General features: G+C 39.8%; 1 protein-coding gene across 3 annotated transcripts in view; it reads right to left on the minus strand.

Moving 5' to 3' along the window:
- The window catches only part of TUSC3 (tumor suppressor candidate 3), a 215,418-nt gene extending 210,785 nt beyond the window's left edge, over positions 1 to 4,633 (minus strand). The window contains exon 1 of one of the 3 annotated variants that reach the window (XM_043454211.1): positions 4,270 to 4,633. In XM_043454211.1, the coding sequence (XP_043310146.1) occupies positions 4,270 to 4,407 (138 nt within the window). In that variant the 5' untranslated portion in view covers positions 4,408 to 4,633. The remainder of the gene's footprint in view (positions 1 to 4,269) is intronic. The other 2 variants (XM_043454208.1, XM_043454210.1) reach the window with 2 other exon arrangements.
- Between the last annotated feature and the right edge of the window lie 8,284 nt (positions 4,634 to 12,917).

Consider the following 12,917-nt stretch of genomic DNA (forward strand, 5'->3'; position numbering starts at 1 on the left):
TTCTTTTTATATGATTAGAAGTCATTACAGATTGAAACAATTCTAAATGAAGCTGATTAAACAGTGTAAGAAGCAGAGAAACTGTCAAAATAATGGCAACCCATGAGGCACCAGAATGCAAATGATATACTACTAAGAAACTAAAGTCTCCCGCAAATCCATACCACTTAACACGAGGATTTAAAAATCAATTAACAAGACTGTACTCAATGTAACTAAGGAAATGGACTATAAAAATCTCTAGCTGACTTTCTTTACTTATTCACTTATTTCTCGACTATATTCTTAAATAAAGAATATAGAAAAGCTAACTATATTTAGTGAGTGAAAACGTCGTCATGAAGAAATAGATATATACAAATATAGACAGACACACACATAGCCATAAATATCACCAATTGTTCCATGATATAAAAACCTCCTTTTGGGAAGTTCTCAAACAATGTAAGAGTTTGGAATTCCCAGTGTCTCAAAATAAAATAAGTAACAATTTATTCCATAAACCATAATTTAGTTATTACAAAGTCAGTTAACTTAGCAAAACAATTTTACATATTTTACATATTTTAGGATTTCATTATGTCTATATCATTCTTTCATTTAAATCAGGACACATAATTACAGCACCCAAATCACTGATCATTTGTTATGTGCATTGTACTAAACACTTTAAATATAGTCTTATTTAATCCCAACAACCCTGAAATGTAGGTATTATGTCTTATGTTTTTAAGAAACATAACTAAAATTCAGGAAGTTAAGTGATTTAATGTCAAATAATTAGGGTATGAATTGTAACCACACCATTCTATTAAAAAACCTATAATGGTAACTATTACTGTCATAAATGTGACTTCCTTAAAATCACCCAGGTCCAGTTTCTGATTCTAGGTTCAACTGTAGGTTTCCATTTGGATTCCCCAGCACAAAAGAAAACACCATCCATGCCAACTCAGATATTCTGGCACTTATGTTAGTAGTATTTATTGTAGTAAATTAAGTTTCGACTGTTATATTTTTCTGGTTCAATGGTGTCAAATCTCATACTGGGCATCAGGTTCTAATCTAAGCAAAAATCAACCAACCAACCACATATGGTCAAAACAACACTGCAATAGCCCTAGAAAAATAAAACACTTGAGACTAATCACTTTCCAGTATTTCCAATAAAGAATGTTTTTCTCTCAGTATTTGAAGAGACCATAATTTATTTGTTTTTTAATTGAAGGATAATTGCTTTACAGAATCCTGTTTTCTGTCAAACCTCAACATGAATCAGTCATAGGCATACATGTAGCGCCTCCCTTTAGAACCTCCCTCCTATCTCCCTCCCCATCCCACCCCTCTAGGTTGATACAGACCCCCTGATTTGAGTTCCCTGAGACATAGAGCAAATTCCCATTGGCTATCTATTTTACACATGGTAATGTAAGTTTCCATGTTACTCTTTCCATACATCTCACCCTCTCCCGCCCCTCTCCCTGCGTCCATAAGTCCATTCTTTATGTCTGTTTCTCCATTGCTGCTCTGCAAATAAATTCTTCAGGACCATCTTTCTAGATTCTATATATATGCGTTAGTATATAATATTTATCTTTCTCTTTCTGGCTTACTTCACTCTGTATAAAAGGCTCTAGGTTCATCCACCTCACTAGAACTGACTCAAAGTTGTTCCTTTTTATGGTTGAGTAATAGTCCACTGTGTATATGTACCACAACTTCTTTATCCATTCATCTGTCAGTGGACATCTAGGTTGCTTCCATGCTGTAGCTTTGTAAATAGTGCTGCAATGAACATTGGGGTACATGTGTCTTCTTCAATTTCGGTTTCCTCAGGGTATATGCATGCCTAGGAGTGAGACTGCTTGGTCATATGGTGGTTTTATTCCTAGCTTTTAAGAAATCTCCACACTGTCTTCCCTAGTGGCTGTATCAATTTACATTCCCACTGACAGTGCAAAAGGGTTTGCTTTTCTCCACACCCTCTCCAGCATTTACTGTTTTGTAGACTTTGATGGTGGACATTCTGACCGGTGTGAGGTGATATCTCATTGTGGTTTTGATTTGTACTTCTCTGATGAGCGATATTAAGCATCTTTTCATGTATTTGTTAGCCATCTGTATGTTTTCTTTGGAGAAATGTCTGTTTAGGACCATCGTTTTGTAACTGAGCATCAGAAAGAGAACTAGACTATGTTTCAGAAATATGCATGCTCATTTGCTAAAGCATTAAAATTTCAGCTATTTGTTATTTTGCTCTTTTCCTTAAATATGTATATTCTACAATATCACCATGTAGCAGTATTAGACTCTTCTATTTAAGAGAAAGAAAAAGTTTTGGCAGGCATCCTTTTTTAATTCTTAACAAGTTTCTCCAAAATACTGCATTTTTAAAATACCTTTTATAAAAATAATTTAATGGAAACAGATGTTATCATAATTTATGAAAGTTAGAGTTAGTCACTCAGTCGTGTCCGACTTTTTGTGACCCCATGGACTGTTGCCCACCAGGCTCCTCTGTCCATGGAATTCTCCCTGTAATACCAGAGTGGGGTGCCGTTTCCTTCTCCAGGGGATCTTCCCAACCCAGGGATCGAACCCAGGTCTCCCACATTGCAGGCAGACTCTTTATTGACTAAGCCACCAGGGAAGCCACTTATACTAAATTAATGCATGTTGTCACATGTTAAAGTAGTCATACTTAGAGATGCTAAGATGTTTTGAAGATATACACTTTTCAGACTTCTTTTGGGCTTTTTTTTCCTTTCAATTTAAAGTAACCACAGTCACAGAAATCTTTCTAGGAGACAAACCATAAGAATTTTCCTGGAGTTCCTCACTTGTTTTAATTGCCCTCTGCTCTGGTAATTCCCACAAAAACTACTTTTCAAGTCTCCTTTTCTCACGAAAAACTATGATATCTAAGAATCTAGGAATGTATATAAACACCAGGCGGTAGGGGGAAAAAATCGTTATATTTGTAAATACACTCTTAAGTTAACAGTGGTTCTTCACCAAAAATCTTACCAGAACTCCGCCAAGAATTTCGCTAAGGCCTATTTTCATGTTAAAATTAAAAAAGTTAAAGGGGAGAAAATATTTTAACCCAAAGTTGTTTCAAGCAAAGAGTAAAGAGAACCAGAATTACTTTGTGTGTGAGGTTGTTTTTTCCCCGCTCTCAACCCAGTTATCAAGAAAGTGCCGGTAACATTTGAAACCTGAATTAGAGCCAGGTGTATGTAAATAACACTTAACAGGGAAAAACCATTTTGAATTAATATGAGGAGATGCTCTCACTAAAATGACGTAGAATTACAAACCTTACTCACATTTCCAAGTAATTTTTTTCTAATCCTTTTAGATCGAGCATCCAAGGTAAAAGTTATCCAAGGACAACTGAAATTTACAAATAACTCGACAATTACTTTAAATACGGTCAGTTACTTCAAATCTCGCCCTCATCAAAGTTTTGCATGTGTGATGTGTTCCTCAGTCTTGTCGCCACCTCACGACGGAAGCCCACCAAGCTCCTCCGTCCATGGGATTTCCCAAGCAAGATTCTGGAGTGAATTGCCGTTTCCTTCGCCAGAGAATCTTCCCGACCCAGGGATCGAACCAAGCCTCCTCTGGCTCCTGCACTGACAGGCGAATTCTTTACCACTGAGCCACCAGAGAAGCCCCTTATCAGTTATTAGAGGGCTAAGACTGTGGTCAGGTGATCTGAATTTCACAAACAAATGTGTGCAACCTATATAATGTGAGGGTACTGGCACAATTATACCGTGAATTTAACCTAAGGAAAAATATACAGATTTATAAGGGTTTAATAAAATACAGAATAACTTTAAACAAGCCTCAATATGCTCTGTTGCCTCCTAAACGGATAACGAAGGGCGCAGGATAATGAACACAAGGAACAAACCGTTCCTTCCACGCAGGCTTCAATTACTCCTCAACGGTATTTTCACATCCAACACACCCCTTTTTACTGACTCAGGGGCCCTGAAGCTTAGCCCTCAACTAAGGGTCAAAAGCGCGCCGTGACCTAAGAGCGAGGGGCTTGGCGCTGTTTTCTGAGGAAGGACATGGCAACCCCACTTTTGAAACTGTGGGGCTCAAAGGACATGCGCAAAGGCCTGCCCGCCGACTCCGCCAGCACCCCCAAAAACAGCCATCGCCCACGCCCGGCGGCCCATCTGCCTAGCAACGCGGCTCCGCCGCCGGGACCCGCCCCGGCCCTCCCAGGAATGCCCACGGGATTCGTCCTACCTCCTTTTTCTTCTGTCCTCCGCCGAGCTGGATGCACAGGAGCAGCAGGAGGAGGAGGAAGGGAAAGCTCCCGGTGGGGAGATACCGCGGCCGCCGCCCCGCCTGCCTCCGGCGTGAAGGAGCGCCCCTGGCACCCATCGCCGCAGGGCAGTGTCTCCTCCACGCGCGGTAACCGTGCGCGCCCAGCTCCTACCGGCGCCCTATACCTGCCAGGCCAGCCTCCGGGAGCCCCCTGCCCGTGCCCCCGTGGATGCCTACGGCCTCGCCGGGGTGCGGGGAACCAGCGGAGGACGCTGAGGAGAAAACTGACGGCGCATCCGGTTCACCGGGAGAGGAGACCTGGAAAGACCCGGGATGGGGCAGGAAGTGGGCGTGGCCAGGGAGCGGGGCCACAGGCGGGCCGCGCTGCGCGGCGCACGCCGCCCGCGATCCGCCGGAGACCCGAGCGGCGGCGGAGGGCGTGGTCCTCTTCGCTGCCTCGCCGACGGGAACCCTAGGCGGACCTGATGCTGACACCAGCACCTGCTCCCGGGGATGTTCAAGGATCCTGTTTATCCAGCGCTCTACCTGGAACCAGAGACACACATAATAAAATTACCTTCTTCGGTGATGGAGAAGATCTCTGAGGAATTAGTAAGGATCTGGTCCTTCAAGCTCACGGCAACCCTCTGATCTCCTTGGGACGTTTTTACTCAAAAATAGCTCAAACAATTGAATGATACTGTGATCAGAGTATCCTATAACAGTATCTCTTCCTACTTGCTGTGAACATAGTTTCTTAGCACTTAACATGAAAAAAAAATTTAATAAGAACAGTGATGCTGAATATTATCTTCTAACAATGATTATTTGTCCACAGGTGCATAAACTAATTTTTAAGTGCATTATCTCTATAGGTAATGTTTTCTCGATACATTTTGCTTTTCATGTTTATTAGTTTTCTCAAATTCATCACACATGTTATTTTGATAAATTGGGTACTACTAATAACTAATGATAACAGTACAAAACATAAATTTTAATATAGTCTTATGGTCGCAGAAGTTTGTTTAAATCAAATTTCAATTTATACAACTCTTTTTGCAGAGAAGAATGACTTTCCAGCATAAAAAATTCAAGAAAAGACTTCCAAGCATAAAAAAGGTATATTAGGATAAAATTCTATCAGATTATACTGGCTGTGGGAGAGTAAATGGATTCAACCACTTGAAGAACTGTTTAGCAGTATCTGTTAAAGCTAACGGAGAAGGCAATGGCGCCCCACTCCAGTACTCTTGCCTGGAAATTCCCTGGTAGGCTGTGGTCCATGGGGTCGCTAAGAGTCGGACGCGACTGAGCGACTTCACTTTCACTTTTCACTTTCATGCCTTGGAGAAGGAAATGGCAATCCACTCCAGTGTTCTTGCCTGGAGAATCCCAGGGACGGGGGAGCCTGCTGGGCTGCCGTCTATGGGGCCGCACAGAGTCGGACATGACTGAAGTGACTTAGCAGCAGCAGCCTCTAAAGCTAAATACACCTAACCGAGATCCCAAAGTTCAACATGAGCATATATTCACTGAGTGATGTGCACAAATTTGGATAGCTGCTTTATTCAAAAAAGGCCCAAGATGCAAAAAGAACAAATATCCATCAACAGTAAAACAGAGAAATAATCTGTGATATAGTAAGACCATATAACAGTAAAAACAAACTAATGACATTTATGCATATTAATATATGGAATGACTTTTACAACATAAAGACCCACACACAAAAGTAATATATTAGGGTTTGTAGAAATAAAGATCAAGATCAACCAAATGAGAATAAGCAAAGGCTGTTTATTCAGTGCTTGCAACATCAAGTGACTCAGCTGACATCACTTGAGCTTGTGCACAGACTCAAAGGCAGGCAGGAAAGTAGGAAACAGCAGTGGAAAGAGAGGAAGGCTTCAGGTGTGCAATGATTGGAGGCTGTAAACATGAGGGAACCTGTCTAGAAAGGAGAACCCCTTATGTGACTGCCTAGGGATGCATATTTGGCTTTCTGTAGTTAGTCTTAAGTTGGAGACATGGACAAAAATTAGGGAGACTGACAGTTCTTAATCAAGTACTGGCCATTTGGGATCAATTGTTAGAGAAGTCATGGTTTGTTCTTGAAAAGTGAAAGTCGCTTGGTCACGTCTGACTCTGCAATGCCAAGGAAGTCTCCAGGCCAGAATACTGGAGTGGGTAGCCTTTCCTTGCTCCAGGGGATCTTCCCAACCCAGGGATCTAACTCAGGTCTCCCTCAATGCAGGTGAATTCTTTACCAGCTGAGCCACAAGGGAAGGCCATTGAGAAATAATTAAGTGTTAACTTCCCTGGTGATCCGGAGACTAACACTCTATGCTCCCAATGCAGAGGACCTGGGCCTTGGGTTTGATCCCTAGTCAGGGAACACGATCCCACCTGCTGCAACTGAGATCCTGGATGCTGCCGCTAAAACCTGGACAGAAAATAAATAAATGTACATTTTAAAAAGAGATCTAAGAGTTCAGTTCAGTTACTCAGTCATGTCCAGCTCTTTGCGACCCCATGGAATGCAGCACACCAGGTTTCCTTGTCCTCACCAGCTCCTGAAGCTTGATTAAACTCATGTCCATCGAGTCAGTGATGCCATCCAACCAACTCACCCTCTGTCATCCCCTTCTCCTCCTGCCTTCAATCCTTCCCAGCATCAGGGTCTTTCCCAATGAGTCAGTTCTTTGCATCAGGTGGCCAAAGTATTGCAGTTTCAGCTTCAGCATCGGTCCTTCCAATGAATATTCAGGACTGATTTCCTTTGGGATTGACTGGTTGGATCTCCTTGCAGTCCAAGGGACTCTGAGGAGTCTTCTCCAACACCACAATTCAAAAGCATCAATTCTTGAGCAGTCAGCTTTCTTTATGATCCAACTCTCAAATCCATACATAACTACTGGAAAAAACCATAGCTCTGACTAGACAGACCTTTGTTGGCAAAGTAGTGTCTCTGCTTTTTAATATGCTGTCTAGATTGGTCATAGCTTTTCTTCCAAGAAGCAAGCGTCTTTTAATTTCATGGCTGCAGTCAACCATCTGCAGTGATTTCGGAGCCCCAGAAAATAAAGTCTCTGTTTCCATTGTTTTTCTACCTATCTGCCATGAAGTGATGGGACCAGATGCCATGATCTTCATTTTTTGAATGTTGAGTTTTAAGCCAGCTTTTTCACTCTCCTCTTTCACTTCCATCAAGAGGCTCTTTGGTTCCTCTTCGCTTTCTGCCATAAGGGTGGTGTCATCTGCTTATCTGACGTTATTGATATTTCTTCAGGTAATCTTGATTCTAGCTTGTGCTTCAACCAGCCCAGCATTTCTCATGATATACTCTGCATATAGGTTAAATAAGCAGGGTGATAATATACAGCCTTGACATACTCTTTTCCCAATTTTGAACCAGTCTATTATTTCATGTCCAGTTCTAATCGTTGCTTCCTGACCTGCATACAGGTTTCTCAGGAGGCAGGTCAGGTGGTCTGGTATTCCCATGTCTTGAAGACTTTTCCATAGTCTGTTGTGATCCACACAGTCAAAGACTTTGGTGTAGTCAGTAAAGCAGGAGTAGATGTTTTCCTGGAACTCTCTTGCTTTTTCGATGATCCAACGGATTTTGGCAATTTGATTTCTGGTTCCTCTGCCTTTTCTAAATCCAGCTTGAACATCTGGAAGTTCACGGTTCATATACTGTTGAAGCCTGGCTTGGAGAATTTTGAGCACTACTTTGCTAGCATGTGAGAGAGTGGAATTGTGCGGTAGTTCAAACATTCTTTGGGATTGGAATGAAAACTGACCTTTTTCTGTCCTGTGGCCTCTGTTGAGTCTTCCAAATTTGCTGGCATATTGAGTGCAGCACTTTCACAGCATCATCTTTTAGGATTTGAAATAGCTCAACTGGAATTCCATCACCTCCAACTAGCTTTGTTTCTTGTGATGCTTCCTAAGGCCCACTTGACTTTGCATTCCAGGATGTCTGACTTTGGTGAGTGATCACACCATTGTGGTTATCTTGGTCATTAAGATCTCTTTTGTATAGTTCTTCTGTGTATTGTTGCCAACTCTTCTTAATATTTTCTTCTCTGTTAGGTCCATACCATTTCTGTGCCCATCTTTGCATGAAAAGTTCCCTTGGTATCACTAATTTTCTTGAAGAGATCTCTAGTTTTCCCCATTCTATTGTTTTCCTCTAGTCCTTTGTATTGTGAGGAAGGCTTTCTTATTTCTCCATGATTTTCTTTGGAATTCTGCATTCAAATGGGTATAGCTTTCCTTTTCTTCCTTGCCTTTTGCTTCTCTTCTTCTCTCAGCTATTTGTAAGACCTCCTCAGACAACCATTTTGCCTTTTTGCATTTCTTTTTCTTGGGGATGGTCTTGATCACTGCCTCCTGTACAATGTCATGAACCTCCGTCCATAGTTCTTCAGGCACTCTGTCTATCAGATCTAATCCCTTGAATCTATTTGTCACTTCCACTGTAAAAGTGTAAGGGATTTGATTTAGGTCATACCTGAATGGTCTCATGGTTTTCCTTACTTTCTTCAATTTAAGTCTGAATTTGACAATAAGGAGTTCATGATTTTAGCCACAGTCAGCTCCCAGTTTTGTTTTTGCTGACTGTATAGAGTTTCCCCATATTTGGCTGCGAAGAATATAATCAATCTGATTTCCATATTCACCATCTGTTGATGTCCATGTGTAGAGTCTTCTCTTGTGTTGCTGGAAGAGGGTGTTTGCTATGACCAGTGTGTTCTCTTGGCAAAACTCTGTTAGCCTTTGCCCTACTTCATTTTGTATTCTAAGGCCAAATTTGCCTGTTTCTCCAGATATCTCTTGTCTTCCTACTTTTGCATTCTAGTCCCTTATAGTGAAAAGGACATCTTTTTTGGGTGTTAGTTCTAGAAGGTCTTGTAGATTCATAGAATCATTCAACTTGAGCTTCTTCATTGCTGGTTGGGGTGTAGATTTGGATTACTGTGATAAAGCTTCCATAAGCCTCTTATCCTTATCCCTCAGAGGGCAGACATAATGAAAGCCACAATCACAGAAAACTAATCAAACTGATCACATGGACCACAGCCTTGTCTAACTCAATGAAACTATGAGCCATGCCATGTAGGGCCACCCAAGATGGACAGGTCATGGTGGAGAGTTCTGACAAAATGTGGTTCACTGGAGAAGGGGATGGCAAGCCACTTCATTATTCTTGCCATGAGAACCCCATGAACAGTATAAAAAGGCAAAAAAACATATGACATTGAAAGATCTGATATTTAGCAACTGTTAAATATATAACACAATAGTTATTAGAGCTAAGCAGTCGAGTCCAACTTAAAGCAACCTGCTTTATTGGGTTATGATAGATAAGGTGTTGGTTTCCTGGGCAAGCTGCTGCAGGTTATGGATCCAACCTCTATTTTTATATATGATCTGGCCGTTGTTGGTTATTATATTTACTATCCCAAATTAGAAGTCTAATCTTCTAAGTGAAAGAGGGCCCAAGAGAAAACTCTGCAACGCTAAAAATATTCTATGATCTATTTCTTGATCTGAATGCTGGTTATTACATGAATGCATGCTCTTCATAAAAATCTATTGAGCCAGAAACTTATGATGTATTTATGTGTATTATATCTCAATATAAAAATTTACTTTTTAATAAAGAATTTTATGAAAAGCATATATTTAAAATCCCTTGGAGGCAACAGGCTGAAAATACAAGTTCAGAATGATAAAAATGTAATATAAAGTATTCAACTATTAAATAGAAGAGTTCCTTTTTGTTAATTTTTAATGGATAATGATGACCATCATTTCTATACTTTAAAAATATTTAAAAGAATGCTGTGATTTTTAATTTTTAGATGTCAGTATTTAAAACTTGTGGTAAATGACTTCTTTGCAACTATTTAAACTTAGGATGAAAATGTTTAGATATTTGCTTCAAAATGCACAAAAGGATATCTGGTCTTCCATATTTAGAAGGATGTTATCAGAGCATTTTTGAAGACTAAATTCTGGACATTCCTGCCTCTGTCACTGTTGCATCCTTTTGCAATAATAACCTTGTCTATATTCCTTGCCCTTCAAAATCTTGCCCATCTTTCAGTGAACAACTCAGATGTCACCTCTTTGTGATTCCTGATTCCTAGCCAACAGTAGTGAATGTCTCCTTTTGCTTCCATAGATATTTGTAAGTTGCTTATATAAAAACACATATTTAGCATTTGATATAGTTTTCAGAAAATATAAGATAAACATTAATATTAATTATGTCATAATTAAGGATAAAAAATTATAGTCTTGTCAAAACACACTAAAATAAACCATAATGATTACTGGGATCTTAACTGTTCTCTCAAAATAAGTAATCTTTTAAAATATGATTTGAGAAGAGAAAAAAAAATGTGTGATGAAAATGAACTGTTAATCTAGGCATAAAATAACAGGTGATTTTACAAAAGAGTTCAAAGTTATAATTTAACTCTTCTGTACATTATTCTGGAAGAAATATGTTTATGGTAAATGATTTCCTAAGATAGCTTTCTACCTATATATGTACTTAAGGTATAAAATGCATAAATCTGTAAATTCAACCTTTTAACTGTAGTTTTAAAATATAACCTATCAGTATATTAAGTAAAACAACGTATACATCATATAAATGTACTATATTGAAGAACTATGATAACTTTCCTAATAAAATATTGCATGCATTATTGTTGTATACATATTTGTCTAACTCTATAGTCAGAGTGCCTAGAATAGTCAACCATTTATATTAAATACCTCTTCAACTAAAGCAGCTACTTTTCTTTCCTTCAGATACAAGAGAAAACTAGAAGATGGAAAAGTAAGAAGTGTTTAGGTATCTTTTCTTCAAAATCACCTATTTCTTAAGGCACTAGTTTTATGGTAAAGCAGCAAAACCACTTTATGCATACATGTACACATGCATATATATAATTCACAGATATTTGCATATTTGGCCTATCTCAGCTATTCTAAGAAGTAAGGGTAAGTTAAAATTATGTTTACTGATTGTGATATTGTGATTTGTAAGAAATATATATTAGGCCTTCCTCCTGTAAATGGCACAGGGTTCCTAAAACCCTTGGAACTTCCTAAGTGATGAGAGTGAGAAGTGTCTTTTGAATTAATAACATTGATAAGGTGAGATCTGGAAAGTACCTAAGAACGGGGCTAGTTGTCAGGAGAACCCATGAGGTGACTGAAGATACTTTGTTGAAGTTTGTTGAAACTTTCAGTCTCTCCATCTGACCTCTGGTGGGGGAGGGGAGAAAGGGACTGGAGGTTAAATCAATCCTGGATGACAGTAATTTAATCAACCATGCCTACCTAATAAAAGCCAGAGTTTGTCGAGCTTCTGGGTTGGTGAACATGTGCAGATTTGGGGAGAATGATGCACTTGGAGACGACATGAGAGCTCTGCTTGTCTTAGCTCATCCCTATCCCTATGCGTCTCCTCCATGTGACTGTTCCCAAGTTACACGCTTTTCTAATAAACCTAATAAGTAAAATGCTTAATAAGTAATAAGTAATGTTTATTAGCCTAATAAGTAAAGTGGTTTCCTGATTCTATGAGACACTCTAGCAAATCAATAGAATTCAGATCATTAGAACTTACAATATATGGACTATCGCTTAGTAAAGAATCTGCCTGCAATGCAGGACACCCCAGTTCAATTCCTGGGTCAGGAAGATCCCCTGGAGAAGGGATAGGCTACCCACTCCAGTACTCTTGGGCTTCTCTTGTGGCTCAGCTGGTCAGGAATCCGCCTGCAATGTGGGAGACCTGGGTTTGATCCCTGGATTAGGAAGATCCCCTGGAGAAGGGAAAGGCTTCCCACTCCAGTATTCTGGCCTGGAGAATTCCATGGACTGTATAGTCCATGGGGTCACAAAGAGTCAGACATGACTGAGTGCTTTCACTCACTTAGAAGCACAGATGTTAACCTGGGTTTATGTCTGGAGTCTGAGAAGGGATAGGTGGGAGGGGTAAGGACCGAGGAAGGGAGGTGTGTAGTCATGCAGGGGTGAGGACTTCACCTGTGGGATCTGAGGCCATCTCCTATCTACGCAGTTAATAGTGCCCGAACTTTTTTTTTTAGTTCAACTGTAGGACACCAGCTGGCATTTGAAAATTCCTTGGTGTGGTGGAAAATCCTGCCGCACATCGGAACTGAGTGCAGAACATTTTCAGTAATCAGCGTTTCTTTATCTATCTTACTTAAAAACTACCCAGCACCCAAAGATTATTTTCTTATTAGCTTAATCATAATCACTTAATCACTGTCTAAGGCAGTGCTATCAATGGAACTCTAATTATGGAAATGTCCTATATTTGTACTGTCCAGTATGGTAGCCACCGGCCATATGTAACTACTGAGCACTTGACTTGTAGTTAGTGCAATTAAGGAACTGAATATTTATTTATTTATTTTTAAATAATTTAAATTTCAATAGGTATAGTGGCTATTATAGTAGCCACTACTCTCTTGAATAGTCAAAGATCTTAAAGTTTGTTAAGAAAAGTTGGACTATAATCTTAGACAATATATTAAATCCTCATTATTGCAACATTGTAAAAATTT

This window comes from Cervus canadensis, chromosome 31, assembly GCF_019320065.1.
Source record: "Cervus canadensis isolate Bull #8, Minnesota chromosome 31, ASM1932006v1, whole genome shotgun sequence".
In the NCBI taxonomy this organism is placed as follows: domain Eukaryota; kingdom Metazoa; phylum Chordata; class Mammalia; order Artiodactyla; family Cervidae; genus Cervus; species Cervus canadensis.